This window comes from Engraulis encrasicolus, chromosome 16 (genome assembly GCF_034702125.1).
Source record: "Engraulis encrasicolus isolate BLACKSEA-1 chromosome 16, IST_EnEncr_1.0, whole genome shotgun sequence".
NCBI classification, from domain to species: Eukaryota; Metazoa; Chordata; class Actinopteri; order Clupeiformes; family Engraulidae; genus Engraulis; species Engraulis encrasicolus.
Genome location: NC_085872.1, coordinates 18,205,060 through 18,230,320, shown reverse-complemented (window position 1 = coordinate 18,230,320; position 25,261 = coordinate 18,205,060). Strand labels below are relative to the sequence as shown.

Below are 25,261 nucleotides of genomic sequence, written 5' to 3'. Positions count from 1 at the left end.
AATGTTACCATTTAGCAAGACTTCACTATGGCACTGCAGAGCCTAAATGGGTGTGAAAATTGAGAAATGGTGTAAGAGGAAGAGAAAAAAGATAGATGCATAACACTTTCCCCACCGATTAACTACAATAACCTCAGTCCTGTAGGAATGAAACCGAAAAACAAGAAACACAAAAGAGGAAATTGTTTTGGAATATTTTATTAATATGTAGAAAATGTATTAAAAAAGGAACTATACAGCACATTTATGCCAAACTATAGCTAATGTGATCTGTAGCATTAATATTCAAGGTTATCCAACAGAACTCCGTCACAGCATATGAGCCTTCCAAACCCTTTTTTTCACATTGTCAGCAACTTCATGGCATGCAATATTCATATCTCCAGGGATACCAAGAGCCATAGAGGTAAAAGAGGTAAAAGGATTTCAACATTCATCAAATTCCACCAAAACCATGTCACTTTCATTTCCGAACTATGAATGTCTGTAATTGCGACTTGTTGTAAAGACATGATTAGAAACAAAATAATAATAATAGGATGAAAACAAAACACAAGAGGTTAATCTGACTGTCTACCATGAGTAAAACACATAAACATCTATGTGACACACATTTCAGTCTGTTAGCATGATAAAGTTTGACTTGTGAATGTTTCAGGGGATGGGGAAGCAGTGTTGCCAGATGTGTCTGACCAAATCCCGCCCAAAAGCTTCTAAAAAAACGCCAAATTGCACTAAATTCCACCCAAATTCAACAAATTACATTGACTTCTATGGGCCCAAAACGGCTGAAAAAAACAACGCCAAATGGCCAATTTTTCCCGTTTTTACCCGCAGACGCTCATCCCACCCAATCTGGCAACACTGAGGGGAAGACAGCCAAGCTAGGAGGCCTGGAAATGCTTCTACCATATGTCGAGTGTGAATAAATAATGGAGCAAAATCTGCACTGTCTTGAAAGGAAGATATACAGGGACAAGAGAAAAAGAGGTCTCTATCTTTGACATGTCTTGGGCCATTTTCAGTCATTTTGGAACATGAGATGTTCAACTGCTCACTTGCCTTAGCCTAGGCTTACAGAAAACGCTTGCTGTCAGTGTCAATTCACTCCCTGCAACACTGCATGAGTCTAATTGAGTGCTAATTTTCGAAACCCATCATCAACCACAGCATTATTTTTTCTTTGATTGATTTGATGTTGGATTACGGCCTAGTGACGTATAAGAGGAAGGCCTACACATTTGGACTATAGCGCGAGACAGGAGGACAGGCCTACAGTACAGTACTGTGTATCATCTTTGTGAGGGCTGTTTGTGTGTGTGGCTGTGAGGGCTGCCAGATGAAGACATCACACACCAGCCTCCAGGCCTCATTAGTGGTGCGCTTGTCAGTAAACTTGGGCTCAGTGAACTGTGCCGTTCTAATTCACACGGGGACCCAAGCGACATATGGGGCCCATCACAGCTACTGTATTCCACAGCAATGTGGGAAGGGAGTGGTAGTGAGGGACAGAGAACAGAAGATGAGGCATGACTATTTGTGTGTGTGTGTGTGTGTGTGTGTGTGTGTGTGTGTGTGTGTGTGTGTGTGTGTGTGTGTGTGTGTGTGTGTGTGTGTGTGTGTGTGTGTGTGTGTGTATGTGCGATGTGATGTATATCCATGAAATGGGAGCCAAACAACACTCAAACATATGATCAGATTGGTCTTACTCTGAGACTGACAACATTTTACGTACTACATGCTATTGTTGGTTATGGACCTCACCCTTGAATTTCCCCTCTTCATTTCAATCTTGCATTATCTTACGCATTACTGTATCTGTGTTAACATACATTTGCTTTTCTGATGAAAGAGGACACATAAAAAAAGAAACCGATAAAATAATACCATTAATCAAAGGACAGGATGCGTGGTCTCTATGAGTGTAGATAAAAGCAAGAATGGTGACAGAAGACGTACACAATTTTGGTTACAACATCATTTGTTAAAAAAAGAAATATATTAAGATTTTTAAATAAAGTGGTTAGCCTATTGGTAATGTCGAACTATAAATGTCAAAGTGTGAAATATTACAGTTCCAGTTCTTGATGTAAATTCACATTGAAGGAGTAAACATAACATACATAAAATATCTGTAAGCACAAAGGGACATTGCATCTATTACAATCCTCCATATATCATTCCTCCATAAAGCCATCTTTATTTTCCTGTACAAAATACATCGAGGCAAAGGCAATCTATGAGTAAATGCACATCCTAGTCTAGCTTCTTAAATACGACCTCATTCATGAGACAGTCCCCTTGTCAGAGTTCACCCAGACTGTTGTGTGTTTCACTTTCTTATCCGGTTAATTCGTTCCAGAGAAGAAAACAAACTCTCCTTTCTCAAGACGTTATCATGACACATTTGCCGTGCCTCACTGACGTTAATCATATTGTTGGCATGCAAACGGTTAGCGCCTTGTGTGGCTGACAATGCATAAATTGGGGTGGTTAGAGCCATGGCGACATGTCAAAAAGTGCTCGCTTCTACCTCAGCCATCTTCTGAACAAACAGGAAACAACGCATAGTCAACTCAGCTCTTTTCGGTACTCACAGTCACTTATAGCATATGTTAGTAATCTGAAAGACACTCTAGAGCATGGAGTTACTGATAACATCGAGTCAAAAGAATTATGAACATTGAACAATAAGAAGGCATTGCTAGGGTGCAAGGGTGCAAACTTGCCGTTGCGGCTTTAGGGGCATCTTGCGCTCTACACGACTTGCATTGTAAATACGGTATGTTGTAATGGATGTAGATGAAAGGGCTTGCACTGTATCGGAAAGAATTATTGGTGGTTAGTACAACACTGTAACCTAATGTTCAGTAAACTCTCAACGTAAAGGAACAAACGCACCTTTCGGAAATAATAAATAAACCACAAAATACCATTAATTAACGACACGTAACACGTAAAACTCTGATGTGGTCTGGGTTTAAATGCATATGGTGAATGTCAAGATCAATATTTTATGGAGATAATTAATTTCTTGGGGGTCATTCATGGGTATAATTATACGAGAAGAGCCACCCATGAAGAGCTCATTACACGTTGGCCCATAAATTGCTGATTTAGTGATACATTTGTATGTTTTTATAGTGCTTATAAGCATCTTTGGCTCTCCTGTTCAGTGAAACAGAGAAATGGGAACAGATAAGAGAGTGTGTCCTTGCACAATACTGGGGGGAAACCTTCTCACAGTTCCCTTAGGAATTTGCGAGTGGACCAAGTCTGCTTTTTGTTTATTCTTATGCGGTTACATCAGACAAACTGAGGACCATAAATAATAAAACAAAATATAACCTACAAAGCAAATGTAAGTTTATAATGAATGTAAACTTACAATGGTTTGTCACAGGGCATTCAACAGAAATAATAATCTAATCTGACTAAAAGATGTCTAAGCTTTGTGTAGTGGTCACAAGTATTCAGTTACAATATCAGTTATAAAAATAGAGGCATCTTCGAGGGCATTATGTTTTTTTTTTGTTTCTTTTGTTAATGTTTTTTCTCTCAAACAGGAAAAATAACAGCTTCTCTGATTCTTCTTGCTTATGATGTTGCCTTTGTATACATACATTGATTTCTTTTGTCTTGAGGGCATGTGGTGCGCGAGCAGCAATCCTGGTGCTCTCACATCTCCCAGGTAAGGCTACCTGTTTTACATAATAGAAACAGCTTTAAAACTACAGCTCTTCTATGGACGGTGTTGTCTTTTTATCATTTGTGAATAAATTACGTAGCTTTCACCTATCCTCCCACATTGTGTAAAAATAGGGACAGCCAGCAAATCAGGGTGGGGGCGGGGGCAGGGGCAGGGGCAGGGGTGGGCGTATAGAAGGCGAATGAAGAGGGATTATAAAGGGGTAGACCGCCTCCGTTTTCCACTTATGCTTCGGTAGTTAAATGGTCGCATCTTCATCTCCACAAAAGGAATGGAGAACTCGTGTCCCTTCCAGTGGTACCAGTTAATTCCCTACAAGAAACAAAGTGGAGATTAGACATGGAACCAATGCATCATTTAATTCATATGAGATCATGCATCTTTTACGTAAGTTATCCAGTGAGTACACCATATCAAGTTGCCTGTATGTTACTGCTACAGTGTGTGTCCTGGACTGGTTGAAGGCGGAAAAACAACTTTGAGACTTTCCCACAGAAAATGATCTCCCCCAGACAATGATGTAAGAGTGTATTTGTTGTGCTCCTTCAAAACAAGATGAAATGGATTCAAGAAGTGAACTCCTCTCACTCTGGGACAGGCTACAATTCTGCTACAATCTCCCCTTAATCTGGTTAATGCCAGGTTTTCATTTCCACCTCTGGCATCAAAGAAATACCAAATAGCTTTCTTCTGAGATATATTGCAGTTGTCAACACATAAATGATAGGAAATGTATAAAACGGAGGGCTGGGGGGCACTGCAGCACAGCGTGCTAAGCCCCACCCCCCTTCTATGGGCTTGCACGCCCATGTAGACCCGGGTTCAAGTCCGGCCTGAGTGCTGTCCCAACCCTGCCCCGTCTCTCTCTCGCTCTCTTCCCGTCATACTTTTGACTGTCCTCAACAATAAAGATACATTAAGACAAAAAAAAAATTGAATACACAATTCTGTATTCTGAAATCTTTCTCTTTTTTTTAATACTTTATTGCAAGTCATCATTTTCTTCTGATCATTTGTAGATTCAACTTGCAGACATTTTCTTTCTCAAGACACTTTTAAAAAGAATTCTATTGGCCCTGCCGTGGCCGAAGGACAGCGGGTTACTACGCCAGCGAGCCGGGTTTGATTCCGGCCCAGGTCATTTGCTGAACCTTTCCCATCTCTATCTCCCGGCTCATTTCCTGTCCCTCTGTAACTGTCACAGTAAAGGCATAACAAGCCCAAAAAGAGGGCCTTTTAAAAAGAGTTCAATAGCATGCTGTTTGTGAGTTTTCCCAGGTAATTATTTTTGTCAAATTCAGTGACATAAGATGGTGTAGCTGAATGTGTGATGATCATCGTACAGTCCACCTCGCAACACACCTAAACTTTATTCTTTATTGTGGAAACAGAGGTGTCAAAATATCCATTTGCTGGACCAACTGAGAAACTACTACAGGAGCGTACAGTTAGTCTGTCTATTTTTGCAGCAGTTACACTTCCTGTGTTTTTCCCCTCTGCATTTTGGCGCAGCGGCTGACTTAACCCATTAAGACACGTCATTATAAATGAGCTGTTACCAGAATGGCAATGACCAAGTCATAGTGCATTATTAAAGGTCCTGTGTTATGTAGTACTTAACTTTTCAATGACTATTACAAAATGCCACAGGAGGTAAGGCGCGCATTATGGGGTTAACAGCTGCAGTTGTGTTTATTGTACCCTGATGAGATAGCCGAGAAAAGGTGTGTACTGTACCGCTCACCTGACTGTGTCTGGACTCGCCATACTTCCCATTGAGGTTGGCCCTGTGACAGTTCTTGTACCACCAGGCCCCTTTGTAGGACAGGGCACAGTTGGTCACGGCGATGTCATTGTCACGGTCCTTCGTGGAGAAGGGCCGACCCTGATGGTAGGTAAGAGAGTCGCCTGGAACCGCAGAGATCAGATCAGTCATAGTCACACTGTAGTCTCAAAATTTGACGAACACCACTTTCTTTTTGTCTTCCTCTTTTTAGATGTAATATGACAGCATGTTATCAATTATATATACAAGTAGTAACTTCCTTCCTTGCGCCCTTGACCATCAACTTCATAGTCCAGGGGGACTGTTTGACATAACCTAAAATCATGTCTTGTGATATGAAGGAGTCGGCACTGATCAAACAGAAATCACGATACATAGAACCTGAACATAAATCAAAGCAGCTTTGATCTAAAACACATAAGCTGTATGAATGTAAGACTCAATTTCTATTTTTTGTTCCGACTGTTATTCCGCTTGGCACTTCCCTTCTCACCTGCTGTGCCGTTGTATTCCCCTATCCGCAGTTTGTAAAGGCTCCTGGCATCACCGATGGCAAACTTATCATAGGTAGCGTAGACGGACTCCTGCCCATCTTTCATGTCAATCCGCAGCTCGTAGCGCCCCTGGGAAGCAATCTTTTGAACGTTGTCCAAGCCTGGAAAGGTGAGAGACAAATTCACATTTCAACATGGACACACCGCCTGTGAACTGTTGTCCACCATTTCCCTCAGTTCCCCTCCCTCCAACCCGGTCCCCTCTCCTCACGGTGGGACACGTGGTGCATGCAGATAACAAGATGGCAGCGGATGTCAAGGCATTCTCCTGTCAATCACCTCAGTTCTGCAGCTATTTTGTTGTTTTTGTTTTTGTATGATTGTACACCCGGACAAGCAGCAGCGAGATTAGAACATAAAGTTGTCAATTTAACGCAAATGCTCAAAAGGAAAAAAAAACCCCATCATGTTGAAGATATTGGCAGAGTATCTGGAACACTTCCTGATAAAAAAAATCCTTCATAAAATTCATACTCACAAGGACGCACGCACGCAAGCACGCACACACGCACGCACGGACGCACGCACGCACGCACACACACACTTTCTTCTGCACACTTGTTTTGCATCATCCATGCATTTCAATACAAGTGACACGAAAGTGTCTCTATGTATATGACAAATAAAAATCCTTGAAACCTTGAATCCTTGTATGATCGAATACAGTGGATGTGTCGCACTAGGAATGGGTGTAAACTTGCCCTCACTTTAGGAAAGCACTGGGCTGTGTTGGTGTGACAGCGCACGAGATGGAAACTGGCATCACAGAGCCACAGCCAGCCCATGGTGACAGCAGAGAAGTGATAGCCCTAATAAGATTTGTAAAACACAGAGTGAAACCTCATTTACAGTGCAAAAATAGGCTATCGCATGGTGAGAGGCTGATAATGCCGATTTTTCTCATTTGCTCCATTATAAAGGATTAAAAAATGTATCAGGAGCCGCTGTTAATCAGCCCTGCTTATTGTAATACAATACAGTATATCCTACAGCTGTATCGCCTGTCATTTCCCATGACTTGCCCCTGAATGCAGAAGAAATGAGGGAGAAAATTGAAACATGATTAGAATCTCAGTCAGCAAACCTACAGCAGACCTACAGTCTGTTTCCCCTCAAACTGGCCATCATGTGTTCACCAGTAGGACTCGGAGCTCGTGAAACACAAGCTATTTTTGTCGGGTAATGGTTTTCCACAGCTAGTTTTGTTTCGCTGCCGCTGCTGAAAACAATGCAGCCCTCACATTTTACAAAAACAATCTATTGCTTCAATGTGTGCTGCAGTTACAGCGAATATGATGCCACAATCCAAATGCGGAGAAGGGTTTGACCTCTGTTTAAAGGCTTGGGTCTCTGTGAGATTGCTCGTTTCAACAGAGAGGTCAAAGGGACTCAATTGAGGAGGCATATCTACACATATTCAAATAGTATTGCCTCTGGATCACATGTCAACTGGGATGACTGCGCAGCGTGCTGAACAGATTTTTGTTTGATTTATCACTGGCGGGGCTGCTGAGGAGAAATGTTTGACCGAGAAAGCCGGGTCACATCTGACTGGTACAATAAATGTTTTGCAACATGGAATACTTTTTTTGCCTTCATCTCCAGTCAGATTGCGGTAGGCATGCTCTGGATGAAGTGCTACTTGACTGACAGGTAGTTTTCTTTTTTTCTCTCCCTGCTTTCCCAGTCAGTTTCTATTTCCAATTTCTACGTTAACAAAATCCACCTTTAACATTAAGAATAATACAGTTTAGAGTCCTGCACTAGTAGTTTGTACCCAGCGTCCATGTGCAGGGGTGCAGAGTATTGCTGCAAAACACATGATTCTCTTGAGGACATACAATTCTCTTTCATTAGAAATAGAATAAACAAACAACACATCTCATTGATATTCACACACCGATATTAAAAGTGGAATATAAACAAAAATAGCTTAATGATATTCATGCATTTTTTATCACCATGAAAAAACAAAGCCATAAAACTGGGTCATGAAAGAACAGTTAATTTCGAATAAATGTGCTCCGAGAGTTAGAATTGGCTTTGTAGGAAGATAGAGGGAAGAGGAATTGTTCTGAGTTAAATTGGATACTGGCCTCCAAAATAAAATAAAAAAAAACACTTGAGAAAAAATGGCGGCTTTCGGGCTGAAATACTTCATTACTGATATGCATGCATCTTTTGAGACAAATGAGTGGACTCTCTCTCTCTCTCTCTCTCTCTCTCTCTCTCTCTCTCTCTCTCTCTCTCTCTCTCTCTCTCTCTCTCTCTCTCTCTCTCTCTCTCTCTCTCTCTCTCTCTCTCTCTCTCTCTCTCTCTCTCTCTCTCTCTCATACACTTGCAGAAAAAGGATATGCAAGGAGAACTGGTGAATGTTAGATAAGGAGGATGTGTTACCCTTTGAAAAGTTGTGTAATGAGGATACAACTCATTTCAAAATCTGTCTCAAAGTCTGTCCCTAATAGCCATGGTATGGAGTAACCATCAGAGAAATAGGTCATACTTTTACCTTGAAGAGGAGACCGATTAGGATTCATCCATAAGACACATTTATAATAGGACCATTCAATTCCATCTCATTATGTAAAAAAAGCGTTCTATTCTAAACAGAAGTCTGTCAATACTAGATATTTGAGAGGATCCTGATACCAGTCTCATTTATGTCTCATCTATATTTTGCTCCAGTTGAGCAAAACTCAAAAACTCACTCACCTAACCAAAACTCATCCTCCAGGTTGCCAAAACCACTCCGGTAATCACTCCACTTCCTGGAGAAGTCAGTCAGGCCATTCTGCCGGCGTTGGAAAACCTGAAATATGGCAACCACGGAAGGCTTAGACTAGTTGATTCTAAGCAACAACACACACATGATGGAGATTTAAGCCAACAGACAGAAACATTACTGACAGTTATGCAATTAGGTTACTATCATCATGTATAGTTTATTGTTGCATTGATTCTGTTTATTACTTATTTCTCTTTTACTTTACGTCTTTGGATGCAGAGCTGATGACCCTGTCATCATTTCACTGCAAATGTATGTGACCCATAAAATAACTTGAACTTGAACTTGATCTTGAACTTGAATATAGAATAATCTATAGTGCATAATGCTTTAATGGCTGAGGCCTTTCGGCTTGTAGGTGGGAGAGGACTTACAAGCCAGCCCCCATCATCGGTGGTCATGTCACAGTAGACCTGCACGCCCTGGCTGGGGTCTCTGTTGATGTATATGGTGTAGACGCCGCTCAGAGTTTCCCCGTTGAGCAGATGCTGGGCGCAGTTCTGTGGGGTGGCGAACAGGCGGTTTCCTGTGGTGGGGCAGGAAGTGGTTACTTACTTGCTGCAGAACACGCGTTCACAGAAATACTTGAGTAATACAGATACTGCACTGGTGTGAGAACAGAACAACACCTAATGTTTCAGTTCGTTTGCTGCAGAGGAGCCCATTGAATGGATGCTGGGCTGGCCTACTTTGGTGGTATTTAAATGGCTCTGTTGAACAAACCCTGGTTGAGTAGTGGGTTTGTGGGTTGACATGATGAGAACAGCAGCTCTGAATTATGCATTTAGAAAAAAAACCTACTGAGCGACATCAAAATGCAATGAGGACAAGCGAACAACAATGTCTCTTACAGAGAGTGCAGCAGCTGAAATGAACAGTGCACAGAGAAATATTGGTCAGTTTTTGCAGAGGTAGGTGTAAAAAATGGAAAGAAATAGCAAATTCTGTGAACTGGTTCAGTGCAGCCAGGGAGCAGGAGTGCTGGTTATTGTGATGTGCATAAAGGGTGACTGCAGCTGTCTCCTGTGGTGACTGCAGACTCTACAGTACAGCAGGATTGCTGTATAGGAGACGATACTATATGAGGCTGAGCGAGTTCACAGCCAGGGTGAGGATGGGGGCGAGTGGCCCTGGGCTCCAAGTACCTGTGGTGAAGGAGGCCGAGATGATGGCACTGGTCTCCAGGCCTCGAGCTGCCTGCAGCCGCACCGTGTACTCAGTAGTCTCAGCCAGCCCCTCCAGGCGGATCCAGGTGTCCTCCGCATCCAGGATCAGCTCCTGAGGACCAGGCCAGCCAGCGGAGACAAACAGCATCAGAAATTAGTTCCACTGTGCTGTGCCCCAGAACTTCACTCCCTACTTTCCCTTCCTCCGGTGTCTTTCTTTCTTTCTTTCTTTCTTTCTTTCTTTCTTTCTTTCTTTCTTTCTTTCTTTCTTTCTTTCATTCTCTCAGAAGAAGAAGAAGTAGAAGCAGAAGAAGAAGAAGAAGAAGAAGAAGAAGAAGAAGAAGAAGAAGAAGAAGAAGAAGAAGAAGAAGAAATGCATGGTGCATGGGCAATGAGGATATAGCTCTCTGCGAGACCCTGTGCCTGCTGTAGTATGTATGCTATAGCATAACCCAGAAAAAAACCATTAGACTACACCAGTGTTTCCAAACCTTTCTTAGCCTGGGACCCCATTTTGACATCCCAAGTTCCTGGGGATCCCATAAACTTTGTTTTTTTCCATGACAAAAAAAACCCAAACAAAAAAACTAAATAATAAAACATGATGAGCTAACTTACTGTATATGCTATAGATATTCACTAAAGATTAAGATCGTATGTGTGTTTCAGTCAGAATGTTAACAAGTAATATACGTATATTAGTATTCTTTTTTTCCACACCTAGATATTTCAGGCAACTTCATTTGACTTCCAGGTGACCCCACATTAGATCCCGACCCCAATGTTGAAAAATACTGAACTAGACGAACAAATAACAACATGCTTGCAAATACCCAAATGAGCGTAAACACTTCATATGCTCCAAACACATTTCCGAGGAATTTCACAATTTATTTTTCCCCTCAGCATTCCTTCCTTCACTAACACCAAAACCATCAAACTATGAACATGGGCAAAAAGAACCTTATCAGAGAAGGCCACTGAGCGATGTCACACAGGACAGGAAGAAAATCTATTTTTATCTTTCAATAGCCTGACAGCTCTACTTCCCTTCACATTTCCCCCCACATTTTCTCTCCCTTCTTTTCTGACAAATACGCTGTTATCAAAATGATCTGCTATAAAGGCGTCAAGCAGCTCCTTCTGTTATTTATACTCTCTCTTTTTTCCTCCCCCTTCTGCGAGGACCAAACAACAATCTGTTCCCTGCATGGGCTACAAGTGACAGCCGTGTGTGTACACCAGCATGGTTGCCATGGCTCTGAGGCCCCACATAAAACATGAAAGGATGGGATGAAATATTCAGCAATTTGGGTGGAAAATTCACACATTTTAAGAAGCGTGTTCCTTAAATTATGCAGGAAAAGCAGCGCTTGAATGAAGTCAAAGTGTCAGTCAAATTTTACAGGGTAATGTTAGGGACTTCATTCACGTGATTTATAAGGCAATGATGACTTAGAGCTTGGCACTGAGCTACACGGTGGGGCAATAGTGAGCAAATGGAGCATCAGACACTTGGCGGAGGCTGTGAAATTCACTGCTCTCCAGTCTTTGGAAAACCTGTGCAAGGTGCTTCTGTGGCCCAGCCAGGCCCACCGACAAGAGGGGGACAAACGGCTACAATGTCCCGGGCCCAGGGAGACAGGGGCCCCAGAATTGGGTCCCCATTACATTGTATGTGCTGGGTGGGGGGCCCTTTCAGATGACTTTGTCCTGGGCCCATCAAAAGCTGTCAGCGGCCTTGGCCCCAGCTAAACCATGCAGAGAGCACACTGTCCATCACTGCACATAGTCCATCATTGTAAGTCCTGTCATCTTGAATCGCTTGGTTTGGCTGACACAATTTTGAAGACAAACACTGCACCCTGTGTACTGCACTCTGATTCATGTTTCAAAGTAGGTCCACTGGAATGAAATGTACTGGTCTTGTGCACATTGTGCCAGTGCCCCGATTGACAACAGTGCCCTCTGAATGGGCGACTGTTCATGCACATCAGGTTTTGGTTAATCAGCCACGGGGCCAAGCAGTTTTACTGTGCACCACTGACACCCACTGGACAAACCCCAGCACTTCACCCAGTGGCACCAGCCATGAATGGTCTGGCCCCAAAACTGACCATGACTACTTCTCAAAGTTAAGTGTTCTAGACTTGGTAGTGTGAGTAACGCCCATTTTCGTTTGAGTGTCCAATTATTAATTACACTTAGAACTTGTTATTGGATAATCTTTGGTGAAATCCGCAAAAAAATGGGCGGAACTCGTCCTAGCAAAGCTACAACACTTCACTTTGAGAAAGACTGCATGCAAAAATACTGGATAAGAGAAAGATAACGCAAAACACGCCCACTCAATGCAAAAGCGTGTGCTCAAGTTGGGTCTCCTAAGGGGGCGTTGTCCCCTCCTTCTTCTTCTCTTTTTGAGGTGTTTGCACAAGACGTGCGCTACCGCCATCTACAGCGCTAAGGGGACTTCATTTATTCTCAACCTCAGGACTCCGAAGGTCTCCTAACCGAAGGTCTCCTAAAGGGGCGTTCACCCGACATAAAGTGGATACCGGAAAAGAAACAAAATTACGCTTCTTGTTAGATCCACCTTCTTTGCTGCATGACTGGCCCTCAGCAAGTGTCCCCAACCAATAGAAACCCAGTCTCACACCTCCTTCTCCTCATGCCCTGGTGTTCCTTCAGCATATGAGCTCATAACAAATAATGACATCATTACGTTTATATCACTGGCAGCGTGGAGTGATTGGGATCATAAGGACACAATAGTGTGGACTGATTACCCGAAACAGATATATGAATTTGAACACGGTGCGGAGGGAGAAGTGCGGAAAGGTGCTTGGCCATTAATAGGCAAATCACATCTGAGATGACCCTGCTATTGCTAGTTGATTTGATTGCGTTTTCAGTACCCTACTTTCAAAGGCTTTAATTAAAATGAGGGATAATTCTGTAGCCAAACTATAAATATGTAAATGCCATCCTCTCCAAGGCTGAGGAGGTGGAATATTGTTTTCTAATGTGCACATCAGACGGTTATGGTGGATTCAGTTATTATTCCGTTTTTTTCTATCGGAAAGACATGTCTGAGTCCATCATCTTTTAGTCTAGAGGCAATTTCACAAATGAACATTTGTTATCACGCTCGCACTGAGCCAACACTTAACTGATCTTTGGCTCACAAACATGTATATACATCGACTTGTTTAAAAATGGATAAAAGAAAAGTGAAAGGGGATTTTTATTGAACCGTTCCCCATTGTTCCCTCTCTGCCCTAGACCTCCAGCTGCAACGAGGTGATGTCCTCATGCTGTCTCTATAAAGGAGCGATCGCTGAGTAATTTGCACTTGCCTTGCGACTGCCGTCAGCAGACTTGTACGTCAGCATGTAGTTGTCGATGTCTGCGAGCGGCGGTTGCCAGGAGATGAGTGCGCTGCGATGGTTGACCTCGGTGGCTGTCAGGTTCTGCGGGGCATCCATGGCTATGGGAGCAGACGTCAGATGACAGTTAGATTTTTTCCGTTTGCTGCGGCACACGTCACACCTGGTCAGCGTGAATGAGCCCACCCCAATGGGCAGCCATGGCCTAGTGGTTAGAGAGTTGGTCTTTCAATCTAGGGGTTGCCTGTTCGAATCCCCCTGACCTCTCCCTACATCTCCATCCATGGCTGAAGTGCCCTTGAGCAAGGCACCTACTGTAACCCCACATTGCTCCAGGGACTGTAACCAATACCCTGACAAATAGTAACTGTAAGTCGCTTTGAATAAATTAAAGCGTCAGCTAAGTGTAATGTAATTTAATTTAATTTAATAAGCAAAAACACAGTCTTATTTTTGACATCCCACTTCTATGGCTGCCACCCACCCACCACCAAGCCTGCTGAGTGCCCTGGAGGGAGGGACGGTGGCGGAGTGGCCATTACCAGCTGCATGTTAACATGCTGATGATAACCTCCGCAAGGCCAGCAGAGATGTGGGAAGGTGTGCTGGTGACAGCACCTCTCTCCCTAGGCTAGTAGAAAATTACACACTGGGGTGTACGCTGGCGCAGGAGCAAGCACCGTAGCAAGCAGGCTTATCTGACAGACCGCCACTCCCCCGTGCACCTGGGAGGGTGTTTTTTTGTGTGTGTGTGAATTGCACACTGATAGGCACCAAGCTGTCGTTTCCTGCAATAATCTCCTCTCAGATTGCAATGATAGGCAACCCCCTTCCCGTCCCTCTCCTCCTCCTCCTCCTCTTCCTCTTCCGTTCTTGCTCCGCTACTGTGGCCGGTTCTCTGTTGACCTAATTTGTGCCAATGAGGCCGTCTTGTTTCTCAGAGTTAATTGTGTACCTAACCTTAGTAATCAGGCAGAGGGAATAGGGCATTACTTTACATATTGATTTGCATTTAGATAGTTCTGTGATTCTCAAAGTGTGGTCCGGGGACCACTGGTGGTCCGCGACAGAGCTCAGGTGGTCTGCAAGGGGATTTGTAGTTTTTCAAGACGAGCAAGCAGTAGGCTATATTTGTAACATAATTACAAAGCTGAGTGGTCTGCATCGAAATTAGCAGAGTCAAATTAGCACCCCTCAACTGTCAATTCAGTTGACAGGTGGTCCCTGAACATTTTTTGGGGGGGACAAAGTGGTCCTCGGTCTGAAAAAGTTTGAGAAACACTGTTCTATTAGAATGATGCTGCTGCTGTCCAAATGTGAGAAATGCCCACAGCTCTCCTCAACACTGCTGGGCTTGATTTTCCCATGAGCTCTACCATCACATCTAAACCTGCCACAAAAGTATGTCACCATCAGAATGAAGGAGAGAGGCAATAGATAACAGCATTATTAAATTATAAATAGAATAGTTGAAGGTGTTTTTTGGAGGGTGTGGGGGGTGGGTAGTGCTGTCATTCATTTGTGGGCCATGGAATGATTGTTCCTTTTTATCAGAGCATAGCAGGACTTAGCAGAATGATGTTATTGGAGCATAGTATCTGCCGTGTGATTAAATTGGCATTAAATTGCAAACAAAAGCATTTGGAGTTGGAGCGAACCCGTTCAGAAGCCATTAGGGGGAATGGTGTGTCAAGATTTTGTTGGGGGAAAAGCTGACATCAGGGTGGCAAAGTCAATGGTCTGTGACTCTTCAAAGTGCAAATTAATTTCCTCTAAACAATGTAAACTAATGAAGTGCTCACAGAGGCCGGGTTGATTAAGCACAAGGCCTAAATGCCTTTGAAAGAAGGAAGAACTTCACGGTGAGCATGAAAAAAGGATTCCTTTTCAAGAGGAACAAGGGGAGAATAAATCCGATAGAACAAGAGCGCAAAAAGGAGGGAAAAAAGTGTTTGAGTTCAGGATCCTGGTGTGTGTAGTTCTAGCATCTGAGTAGGAGGCACCATCCCCCAATAGCCCTGCTCCCCCTGCTCCATTGCAGTGTGGAGATCTGGGTAACTGTACTGAATCTCTCCTCCTCCCACTGGGGAATCAATGTCTTGCTGACTGGGAGCTTTTTTGTTTGGAAACTCTGAAAACAAAGTTGAATTCCCTCCCCCAACTCTGCTAAACTAGAGCGTTTCCGACCGTTCCTTGTAGTCACATGCCCAAGTGTGACATGAGCATACATCAAGCTGATGCTGCTTGGGCGATGTACAGTACAGCAAAGCTGGAGGTATTGAACATCCACATCGCTTAACGTCATTGATAATGAAATTCAAGAAAGTCAGTCGACATTCTGTCAAACACATTCCCTGAGCTTTCAACACACTGTACTCCATCTGTTCGTTCTCTGGCCTATTGCTTAGCCAAACACACCTGCCTGAACACGTCAAAAGAATTATGATTATACCCTGACTGGCACATTTAGCTGGAAGCAGAGATTGAAAGACGGAACACATGGAAGTCAGGAATGGACAGGAGGAGCAGAGTGACATTTCGTTCAATTGAATTATGCCCATGCATATGGTAATACGGCAGCTAATGCTCACGTAAGAGCAGTGGTTCTCAACCTTTTTTGAATAAACGCATCACAAGCCTCCCAACAACCCCTTGACATCATCAAAAGACTGACAACGCCCCTCTTAGTATGAAAAAATTAAATGGACTAATGCCCCCAAAAGACAACTAAGCACCGCTCCCTCTCAGCTGTATCCTTCTCAGCACCCCCTTAGAGCTTTCCAACGCAATCTGGGGGGCTGTACCGCCCCCGTTGAGAAACAATACGTTAGAGGGATGCATGCTTTGATGGGAAAGTACTCACGGGTGACAAAGTTGGAGATGACGGTGCCGCTGGTGAGAGGTCCCTTGGTGGCGTAGAGGGCCACTGAGTAGGTGGTGCTGGGCACGAGCGCACTCAGCTGGTACTCCTGCTTGTTACCCTCCACCATGATGGTGTCAGCATCGACTACATACGAGTTCACACACACAACACAGATGCCGTTACACGCACGCACGCGCGCACGCACACACACACACACACACGCACACGCACACGCACACGCACACGCACACGCACACGCACACGCACACGCACGCACACACACACACACACACACACACACACAGACGCCGTTACATAATCTTAGGATGATTAACAGAGTCAAAATCTCCAAAAAAGACTGTTTGCACAGAAACTGTTCAAAAAAATCCTACAGTAATTGGTATGCTTAAATTGGCATAAAAAGTTAAGCACTCTAGAGCACGTTTTTTTCCACTGAAATAAAGTCCTCTCAGCATCTATCAGATTAAGAAAGAAAGCTGGTGAGTGTTTAATTGGGCCGTTTGAGAAGGGATTTCACGAAAATGCAGAGTGCAACATAATTATAGACTATGACTAAATCAAAAGATGGATTCCTAATGAGTGCTGCTTTTAATGAGCAGCTGACTGGCAGGGGGTTGAGCGCCAGACAGAATACCCATTGAACACTTAGTCAAGTTCATTATGTATTTTTGCTGGATTTTTATGGGGATTTGGAAAACTATACATTTTTGAAAAGTAGATAGTATAAGCAATCAGAAAAACAATGTTTCCATTTGCACAGGTGGCGGCCATCTTGGATTTTTCAAAATGGCGTCCGAAAAACCTATATTTTGTCATTTCTCAGCTTCTGAATAAGTTAGAACATTGATTTTAACTGCTTAACCAACATTTTCAGGGTCACTGAATCTAATGGTGTTAGTTTTATTGTTGTCAGACATTTTGTTACCACACCAATTTATTTGAACTATTGATTTATAGTATTTATGAGTAGATGGCCCACCATTTAAAACATCCCAGCTTGAATGTGCAAAACTGGTACAGTTTACATGTCCACCATTTTGCTGTACATTTACAGGCTTGCCTGTGCAAATGTCACAGCTACATTGTATCCAGTATACAGGAGCAGTGCCACATAGTGAATGTTTTGAGCGTCAACAGGTGTTCAATTTTTTAATTCGGGGGAATCCTTCAGCATGCATGCATTTTCTGTATGATAATACTGGAAACTGACTGCAAGACAGAGTGACAAATCAATTGGTGTTATTAATATTATTAATGCACATACGAGCATGTCATTAACTGGTGTTGGTGAGTGTGCTTTAGTGTAACAGTGAGGGTTCTGTTTGCTGTTTGTTCTGGTTATATTCATGGGTGAAGAACATCGAGGTGAACAAGAGACATGTCAAGCCCATGAGCTCATTAACTGGAAGCTGTGTATTCTATGCCAGTCTGATGATGCCAAGACAGTGGTTCTGGTCCAGAATCCAAGATTAGACACTAATGGACATGTACGAGAAGTAGTTCAAGAGAGGGTCAGTTATGTTAAATCCAAAGACGACTGCAGAACTGCACAGCTGAGACACCAGGGACACAGAAAGCAGTCTAGCATCTCTCCTGTCACTCAGGTGCAACCAACAAGGTTCAAATACAGCATGCAAGCAACCAACATGCACATCATTTCTACAGGACGGTGCACAGCCAAGAAGCGTGGCAAGAAGAGAGGATGAACAGAAATGGATGACCCAGGCCCCTCAACATCTAATTCTTCTCCACTCCACTCGTCAAGAAACAAAGCTCCATCTGCCAAAAGGCCGATGGTGAACTACTTTATCTGGTCAGAACTGCAAATGCCGGAAAATCTCCAAAGGCTGCTTTGGAACAGTCCCAGAATCTCACACTCAAAACTAGACTGAACACCCGCATCTTAGCAGATGATGCACATGCAATTGATGTATGATATCACAAAGATTGTGGGACAAAACATGTGTCATGTACGGCGAGACTCAGGCCTGACAGAAATACAACTCTCAAAGAAGCCTTGACGTTAACATGTCTGCTTGAGCTGATCAACCGTATTGATGTGGAAACACAAAACAAAGCATGGACATCATTGAAAAAAATGTATGTCAACATGCTTGATTCAGAAGCCTTGGAGAATCATGAACTTGCATTCAGTAGAAAGTGGCCGAAAGAGAGACACACCCTTGCTACTCTGTACAGTTCAGCTGGGACATCATTGATGTTGCTGGATACTTGTATGGCATCTGTTCCCTGGCCTGTCTTGGTGAAGGTTGCAATGTTCGTCCTTGTCACCTGTGCTGCTTTGTAAATTGCTTTCATGTTATCATATTCATCAGTTGTCATTGCAGCATGAACCATGTCTTCTTCACATGCTTCTGGATAGTAGGGACTTTTGACTTCTTTAGGTCATTTAGAACAGACAGATTTCAGTTATGGCAAGACTGTGAGGATTCTCTTTTTCAGCCACTTTCTACTGAATGCAATCTTTGTGATATTGGACAGCAATTGAATGTGCATCATCTGCTGAGATGCTGGTGGTCATTCTTGTTTTCAGGGTGGGATTCTGGGACTTTACAGCAGCCTTTAGAGTTTTACTGCCATTTGCAGTTTTGACCTGATAATGCAGTTCACTATCGTCCTTTTGGTAGAAGAAGCATGGTTTCTTATCGAGTGGACTCGTACGAAATCTTGTGGATAGTGGAGAAGAATCAGATGCTGAGGTGCCTGGGTCAGTCATTTTTCAGTCATTTTTCGAGACTTGGTCTGACCAAGTCCATAACAATTAACATTTCCCAAATGGCATGGTTGATCTGCCTCCTTAGGTTTGCTACTGGTTGACTGTTGTCGAGTGGAGTTCCCGATTTTTTTGAGATCAGAAACAATATTTACATTTCTCTTGGCCTGCCTAGAAGCAGTGCAGAAGGTGCTGCATCACTGGGAGGTTGTGGCCTGTCTAGTGCAGTTCTGCAGTCGTCTTTTGATTTTAACATAGCCCCCATCACTCAGACTGGCCACCTCTTGAACTACTTCCAGTACATGTCCATCGGCGTCTAATCTTGGATTCTGGACCAGAACCACCTTTTGGCATTGTCAGACTGGCATAAAACACACAGCTTCCAGTTAATGAGCTCATAATGCTTGATAATGCCTCTTGTTCACCTCGATGCTCTTCACCCATGATTATAACCAGAACAAACAGCAAACAGAACCCTCACCGTTACACTCCACCACCATCACCAACACCAGTTAATGACAGTATGTGCATTAACAATATTAATAACACCAATTTATTACTTGATTTGTAACTGTGTCTTGCAGTCAGATTCCAGGATCATCATACAGAAAATACATGCATGCTGAAGGAAGGCAAAAGGCAAAAATTTAACGCCTGTTGACATTCAATATATTCACTACATGGCACTGCTCCTGTTTACTGGATACAATGTAGCTGGTATGAGCTTTGCACAAGCAAGCCTGGATATATACAGCACAATGCTGGACGCGTACACTGTTTTGCACATTCTAGCTGGGATGTTTTGTATGGTGGGCTTGACAGACATGCATCTACTTGTAGATACTATACAGTAAATCACCAGTTCAAATAAATTAGCATGGTAACAAACTGTCTGAGAACATTAAAACTACCACCAGTAGATTCAGTGACCCTGAAAATGTAGGTTTAGCAGTTTGAATCAATGTTTTAGCTCATTCAGAAGCTGAGATATTGCAAAATTATGGTTTTTCGGAAGCCATTTTGAAAAATCCAAGATGGCCGCCATGCAGACATTTGTGCAAATGGAAACATGTTTTTTCTGATTGCTTATACAATATACTTTTCAAAAATGTATAGTTTTCCAAATCCCCATAAAAATCCAGCGAAAGGTTCAGATCCAAACGTAATGAACCTGACTAACTGATGAGGCCGCTATTGACTGACTGCATGAGCTGCTATTTCCTAAAAATTAACAGATTTTTACCAGCGTCATCAAGCAAAATTGATATCAAAAAGGCTATAGCAGCCATTTCAATTCTAAAAAATATCAGTTCATTATTTAGAGCAGTCATTTCAAGACGTCATTTTTTGAGCCTTGGGTCATCTCTACAAATCTGTGTAAAAATGGCAGCTTTCTACACATACATGAATTTAAAGTGGCTGGCAGCCAATGAGTTAAAAAAGAGGGTCAAGACGGTGGTCACCCATGCTTACCTTGGTTGCGGGTGAGGGTGAGCACATAGTTGTCCACGCTGGACAGAGGAGGATTCCAGCGAAGCAGAGCCCCCTGAGGTGTGACATTCAGGGCGGTGAGATCCGTGGGCATGTCCATCGCTGCGGAAAACAAAAAGGTTTCAAGGATTCAAGGATTCAAGGATATTTATTTGTCATATACATAGAGACACATTCGTGTCACTTGTATTGAAATGCACATTCAAAACAAGTGTGCAGAAGAAAGGTGAAGAAGAAGAAGTGTGTGTGTGTGTGTGTGTGTGTGTGTGTGTGTGTGTGTGTGTGTGTGTGTGTGTGTGTGTGTGTGTGTGTGTGTGTGTGTGTGTGTGTTCAATCAAATTATTTAGGAGGAATTAAGTAAGCAAATGGCATGAGGAAAGAACCCCCTTCTCAGTCTTTCAGCAGTTCTAGCTCTCTGACAGCACAGTTGCCTTCCAGATCTCAATTTTTGGAATAGTCCATATCCTGGGTGTGCTTGGTAATGTTAGGTAATGAAAGGTAATGTTGGGGTTTACACCTCGGGAAGACATGATGCCATGACTGCAGGAAGCCTGTTGCGTGGGAAAAAGAATCCGTTCTATTTTCTTTCTTTTTCTTTGTGTGTGTTGACGCATCCTCCTCCTAGTGTTATTGGCCGTGGCAACATATCTAGTGCTGGAGGTGCATTTCTGATGAACTACACTAATTTGCTGCAAATCCCTCCCTGCCTTGAGAAGATTCCAATTTTCATTAATTAGCAAGCTGACATCAAAGGGCAAACACGTGCATTACAATATGCATGGCTCTGAAAAACACTTTCCAACAGCAACCTTGAAACCCACAAAAATATTAAGCATTTCTTACTAATCTACAATTCAGAATGAGGACTGTTATATAATAGTATGTTCCTTTTTTATCAGCTAAAAACCTCTTGTTCCTATGCTCTTCCTGACAGTGTGTGTGTGTGTGTGTGTGTGCTTTTTATATAGACGAGTGTAAGTGAAACCCCAGGTCCTATCACTGTGGCATTATCCCTCTCTCTGGTGTGCCTTAGTGTGCCCGTCCCTGATCCCAGGAGTGGCACAGAGCTAAACTGTGTCAGTGGAGCCACACAGGCAGGGCCAGCCCATCTGTCTTCTGAGCCAGTGTGGCCCGCCACTCTCTCTCTACTTCTCTCTCTCTCCCTATCTCTTTCTTTCCTTCTCTCTCTCTCTCTCTCCTCTGCGCGCTCCCTCTCTCCCCTTCTCAGCTCGCATGGTGACAAGGAGAGATCAGCGGCTGCAGCTGTGGCGATCAGAGTGGTGGTGGTGGGTGGCAGTGACTTGAGCAGCGGGGTGGGAGGTGGGAGATGGGGGGTGGGGGTGTACCACTACCAATTCGATAGAATATGCACCCCCGCCACCTCCGCCAACGCTGTGCTCCCCGTCTCTGACCCTCTTATTAGCTGAACCGGTGAATCGGATCCAACGCATCTCATCCCCTCATTACCTCCCTGGGAAAAAAACATGCAGTGCTTCAGTAGCTGATCAGCGCGGCAGTGACCCAGTCCCAAAGCCCCAACAGCCGTGGGCCACATGCTAACTTTCTGTCTCTGTCTCTCTGTCTCTGTCTCTCTCCCTCCCTCCTTGCCTCCTCCACTTTCCCCTCTGTCTGTCATATTTGCCTCCTCTCCCACTCTCATATCATATCATGTTCTGCACCCGTCTAGCTATGTGTCTCTTCCTTCACCCTTTCCACTTCTGCTGTTGTTCTGTTTCTCCCACTGTCTCCTTCATTCTCTCTCTCTCTGTCGCTTTCTCTTCCTCTCTTTCTTTTCATCAATTCTGCCTCTCTGTCTTTCTCACTCTGTCTTTTTGTATCCATCACTCTTTTGCTTTTTCTCTCTCTCTCTACCCCATCAGTCTATCCTCCTCCCCAATTCCATCTTTCTTCCTCACTGTCTCTTTCTCCCTTTTTCATTCTCTCCTCAGTTCCCTCTCTAGTTCATTTCCCCTCTCTTTTCTCTGCCCAGTTCTCTCTTCCATCCTGACTCTCTCTGCTCTTCTCGGTGCCAGCAGCATCTTAACAAGCTCCCAGTATTTACAGGCGCACAGGGCAGCCTCTCATCCAACACACTGGGCTTCACTGAGCCTCTCCTCTACTGTTGCTGCTGCTCCCGATAGCCTACTGCTGCTGCTGGTGGTGGTGGTGCTGCTGCTGGTGTTTTATCTGCCTGTGTTAAAGGCAGGTACTGTATGGTGAATCTCAGTAGCCCATTAGGCGCAGAGTGGACTCGCTCCAGCAGGCTTTATAGCTGCACTTTGAATGAATGAGTGAATGAGAATGGATGGATGGATGGATGAATGAATGAATGAGTGAATGAATGAATGAGTGAATGAATGAATGAATGAATGAATGAATGAATGAATGAATGAATGAATGCAATACTTGATTATATTTCTTTCTTTTTTTAAAGGACCATATAAAGGGGAAAAAAAGATTGAAATAAGTATTTTTTTTTAATTTTAGAATTTGTGCAATTTTGCATTTTTTTATTTTAAAAATGCTATTAATATATGTTGTCCCTGTGTTAAATAAATAAACTTGAAACTTGAATGAATGAATGAATGAATGAATGAATGAATGAATGAATGAATGAATGAATGCAATACTTGTTTATATTTCTTTCTTTTTTTAAAGGACCATATAAAGGGGGAAGCGATTGAAATTAGTATTTTTTATTTTATTTTCGAATTTGTGCAATTTTGCATTTTTTATTTTAAAAATGCTATTAATATATGTTGTCCCTGTGTTAAATACATAAACTTGAAACTTGAATGAATGAATGAATGAATGAATGAATGAATGAGTGAATGAGTGAATGAATTAATGAATTAATGAATTAACGATTTTTTTCTCTCTTCACACCATCATTTTGACTTTCAGTTACATCTCATGAAAAGGTAGAACAGCATGGAGAGAAGGGTCCCCAACTGAAGCAAAATATAAGCTTATAAGCTTGGGCCCAGTCGTACCTTTGGGTTCATTTGGTAACTTTCCTTCCACCCATTCAGATGTTGGGAGTTGCAGGGACATGATAGGGACCCTCATCTCACCCAACCCCTGAACTATGCATTATAAGAACTTACCTTAATAAGCGCTACAATTAAGAATCATTGAGTATATCCAAAGCAGACTTAGACAAAACCCAACTCACTTCACTCTAAATGAGAGCTTTAACAAAGTATCTCATCTCATTTGCTCAACTTTGAAGTGGTGGAAATTTAACTGATGTCTCCTCATCTATGAAGAACAAATGAAAGGGCACACTGCAGTGTTATCTGGCATCGGCGCACAACTCTCAACACACATCATTTTGGGAGCTGATGAATATTCTGTTTGGCTGGCAGAGCGGCCGCGTTCTCTAAAGCCTGGGATTATGCTGCATGCCAATCAGAATTTGCAGGCTGTGGGTGGACCGACCGCGTCCCATTCAGATGGGAGAAGAGAGCACATGTACACGTACATGAATATGAACATGACCGTGCATGAGCACACACTATTTTCATACTCAGTTTAAAAAAAGACCTTCGGTTCCTGTATAACTGAAGCTTGAAGTTGCAATCATATGCAGATTGTATTTTGTGTACTTTCTCCTGTTTGCTGCTTTTTCCATTTTTATACTGTATGACTCCGTGAAGGGAGAGAGAGAGAGAGAGAGAGAGAGAGAGAGAGAGAGAGAGAGAGAGAGAGAGAGAGAGAGAGAGAGAGAGAGAGAGAGAGAAAGAGAGAGAGAGAGACGGAAAGAGAGAATGACACAGAGAAAGGGTGTGGCGAGGAGGCGGAGTGAGAGAGATAGAGATGAGAAAAACAGAAGGGTTTGTGGGAGGTGGAGACGATATGAAGCTCTAAACTGAATCTATCACCCGCCTGTGAGAGTCACATCAGTCCCCCTGCAGGGGCCTGGCCCATGTTTATCTTCCATTAAACTCCTGTGGTGAGCGCAGCCTGTCCAACTAGATTTGTTGTCATCGCAAGACAAAGAGGGTTTTATCATTATCAATGGCTGTGGAATACCAACGATACTTTAAGGAGTTTTTGCATTGAACACTAATGGGTAACCACCAGCCACAAGAAGTAATGCAACAGCAGAGCTGACACGATTGTCATCTCGTCAGAGGGCGCGCTCAACTTCTGGGAAAAAATGAATGACTTTGGGTGCGCGATAAAAGGTATCAACTTAAAGAAGAAAAATCCACATTCACAAGCTACGTCTCATTATTTATTTATAGATTACCACCATGTCCACAAGCAGACACGTTTTGCCTCTGATGATGGCTTAAGAGCTGAAACGCGTCTGCTTGTGGACATGGTGGTAATCTACGGTTGTCATCTTCCATTGAAAACATTATCCTCCAAAATACAGTATGTTTGTACACGTGTCAGATTTCATATGTCTGATTTCTAGTGTAACAGTCAATATTGCCATGATTAGATCATAACGAATTGAAGCACAAGGTAAAAGAGAGTATTTCTGCCAACTTTTATGTTTTTATACCAAAGTAAAGAACTTTTACACTAACCATTTAGTTGCAATGGCGGACATCTTGAAATACGGCTGCCATATTGCATTTTTGGGTAGCCAGGGCCTTTTTCCAAAACAGTGGCCCTCAGACAGTCTTACAGTCAAATTTCATGTTTTTGTGCCAAAGTAAATGGTTTTTATACTAACCATTTAGTAGCAATGGTGGCTATCTTGAAAAACGGCCTCTATATTGATTTTTTGCTTGGCCATTGCATTTTTTTTG

The 25,261-nt window shown here is 43.0% G+C and overlaps 1 protein-coding gene across 1 annotated transcript in view; it reads right to left on the bottom strand.

Annotated features, from left to right (window-relative positions):
• Positions 1-3,897: 3,897 nt before the first annotated feature.
• The window catches only part of tnr (tenascin R (restrictin, janusin)), a 51,134-nt gene continuing 29,770 nt past the window's right edge, over positions 3,898-25,261 (bottom strand). Inside the window, exons 13-21 of the mRNA XM_063219913.1 lie at positions 20,478-20,597; positions 16,250-16,393; positions 13,357-13,487; positions 9,980-10,112; positions 9,209-9,360; positions 8,762-8,858; positions 5,989-6,150; positions 5,454-5,617; positions 3,898-4,021 (exon numbers count right to left, since the gene is read on the bottom strand). Coding sequence (XP_063075983.1) covers positions 3,902-4,021; positions 5,454-5,617; positions 5,989-6,150; positions 8,762-8,858; positions 9,209-9,360; positions 9,980-10,112; positions 13,357-13,487; positions 16,250-16,393; positions 20,478-20,597 — 1,223 coding nt within the window. The 3' untranslated portion in view covers positions 3,898-3,901. The remainder of the gene's footprint in view (positions 4,022-5,453; positions 5,618-5,988; positions 6,151-8,761; positions 8,859-9,208; positions 9,361-9,979; positions 10,113-13,356; positions 13,488-16,249; positions 16,394-20,477; positions 20,598-25,261) is intronic.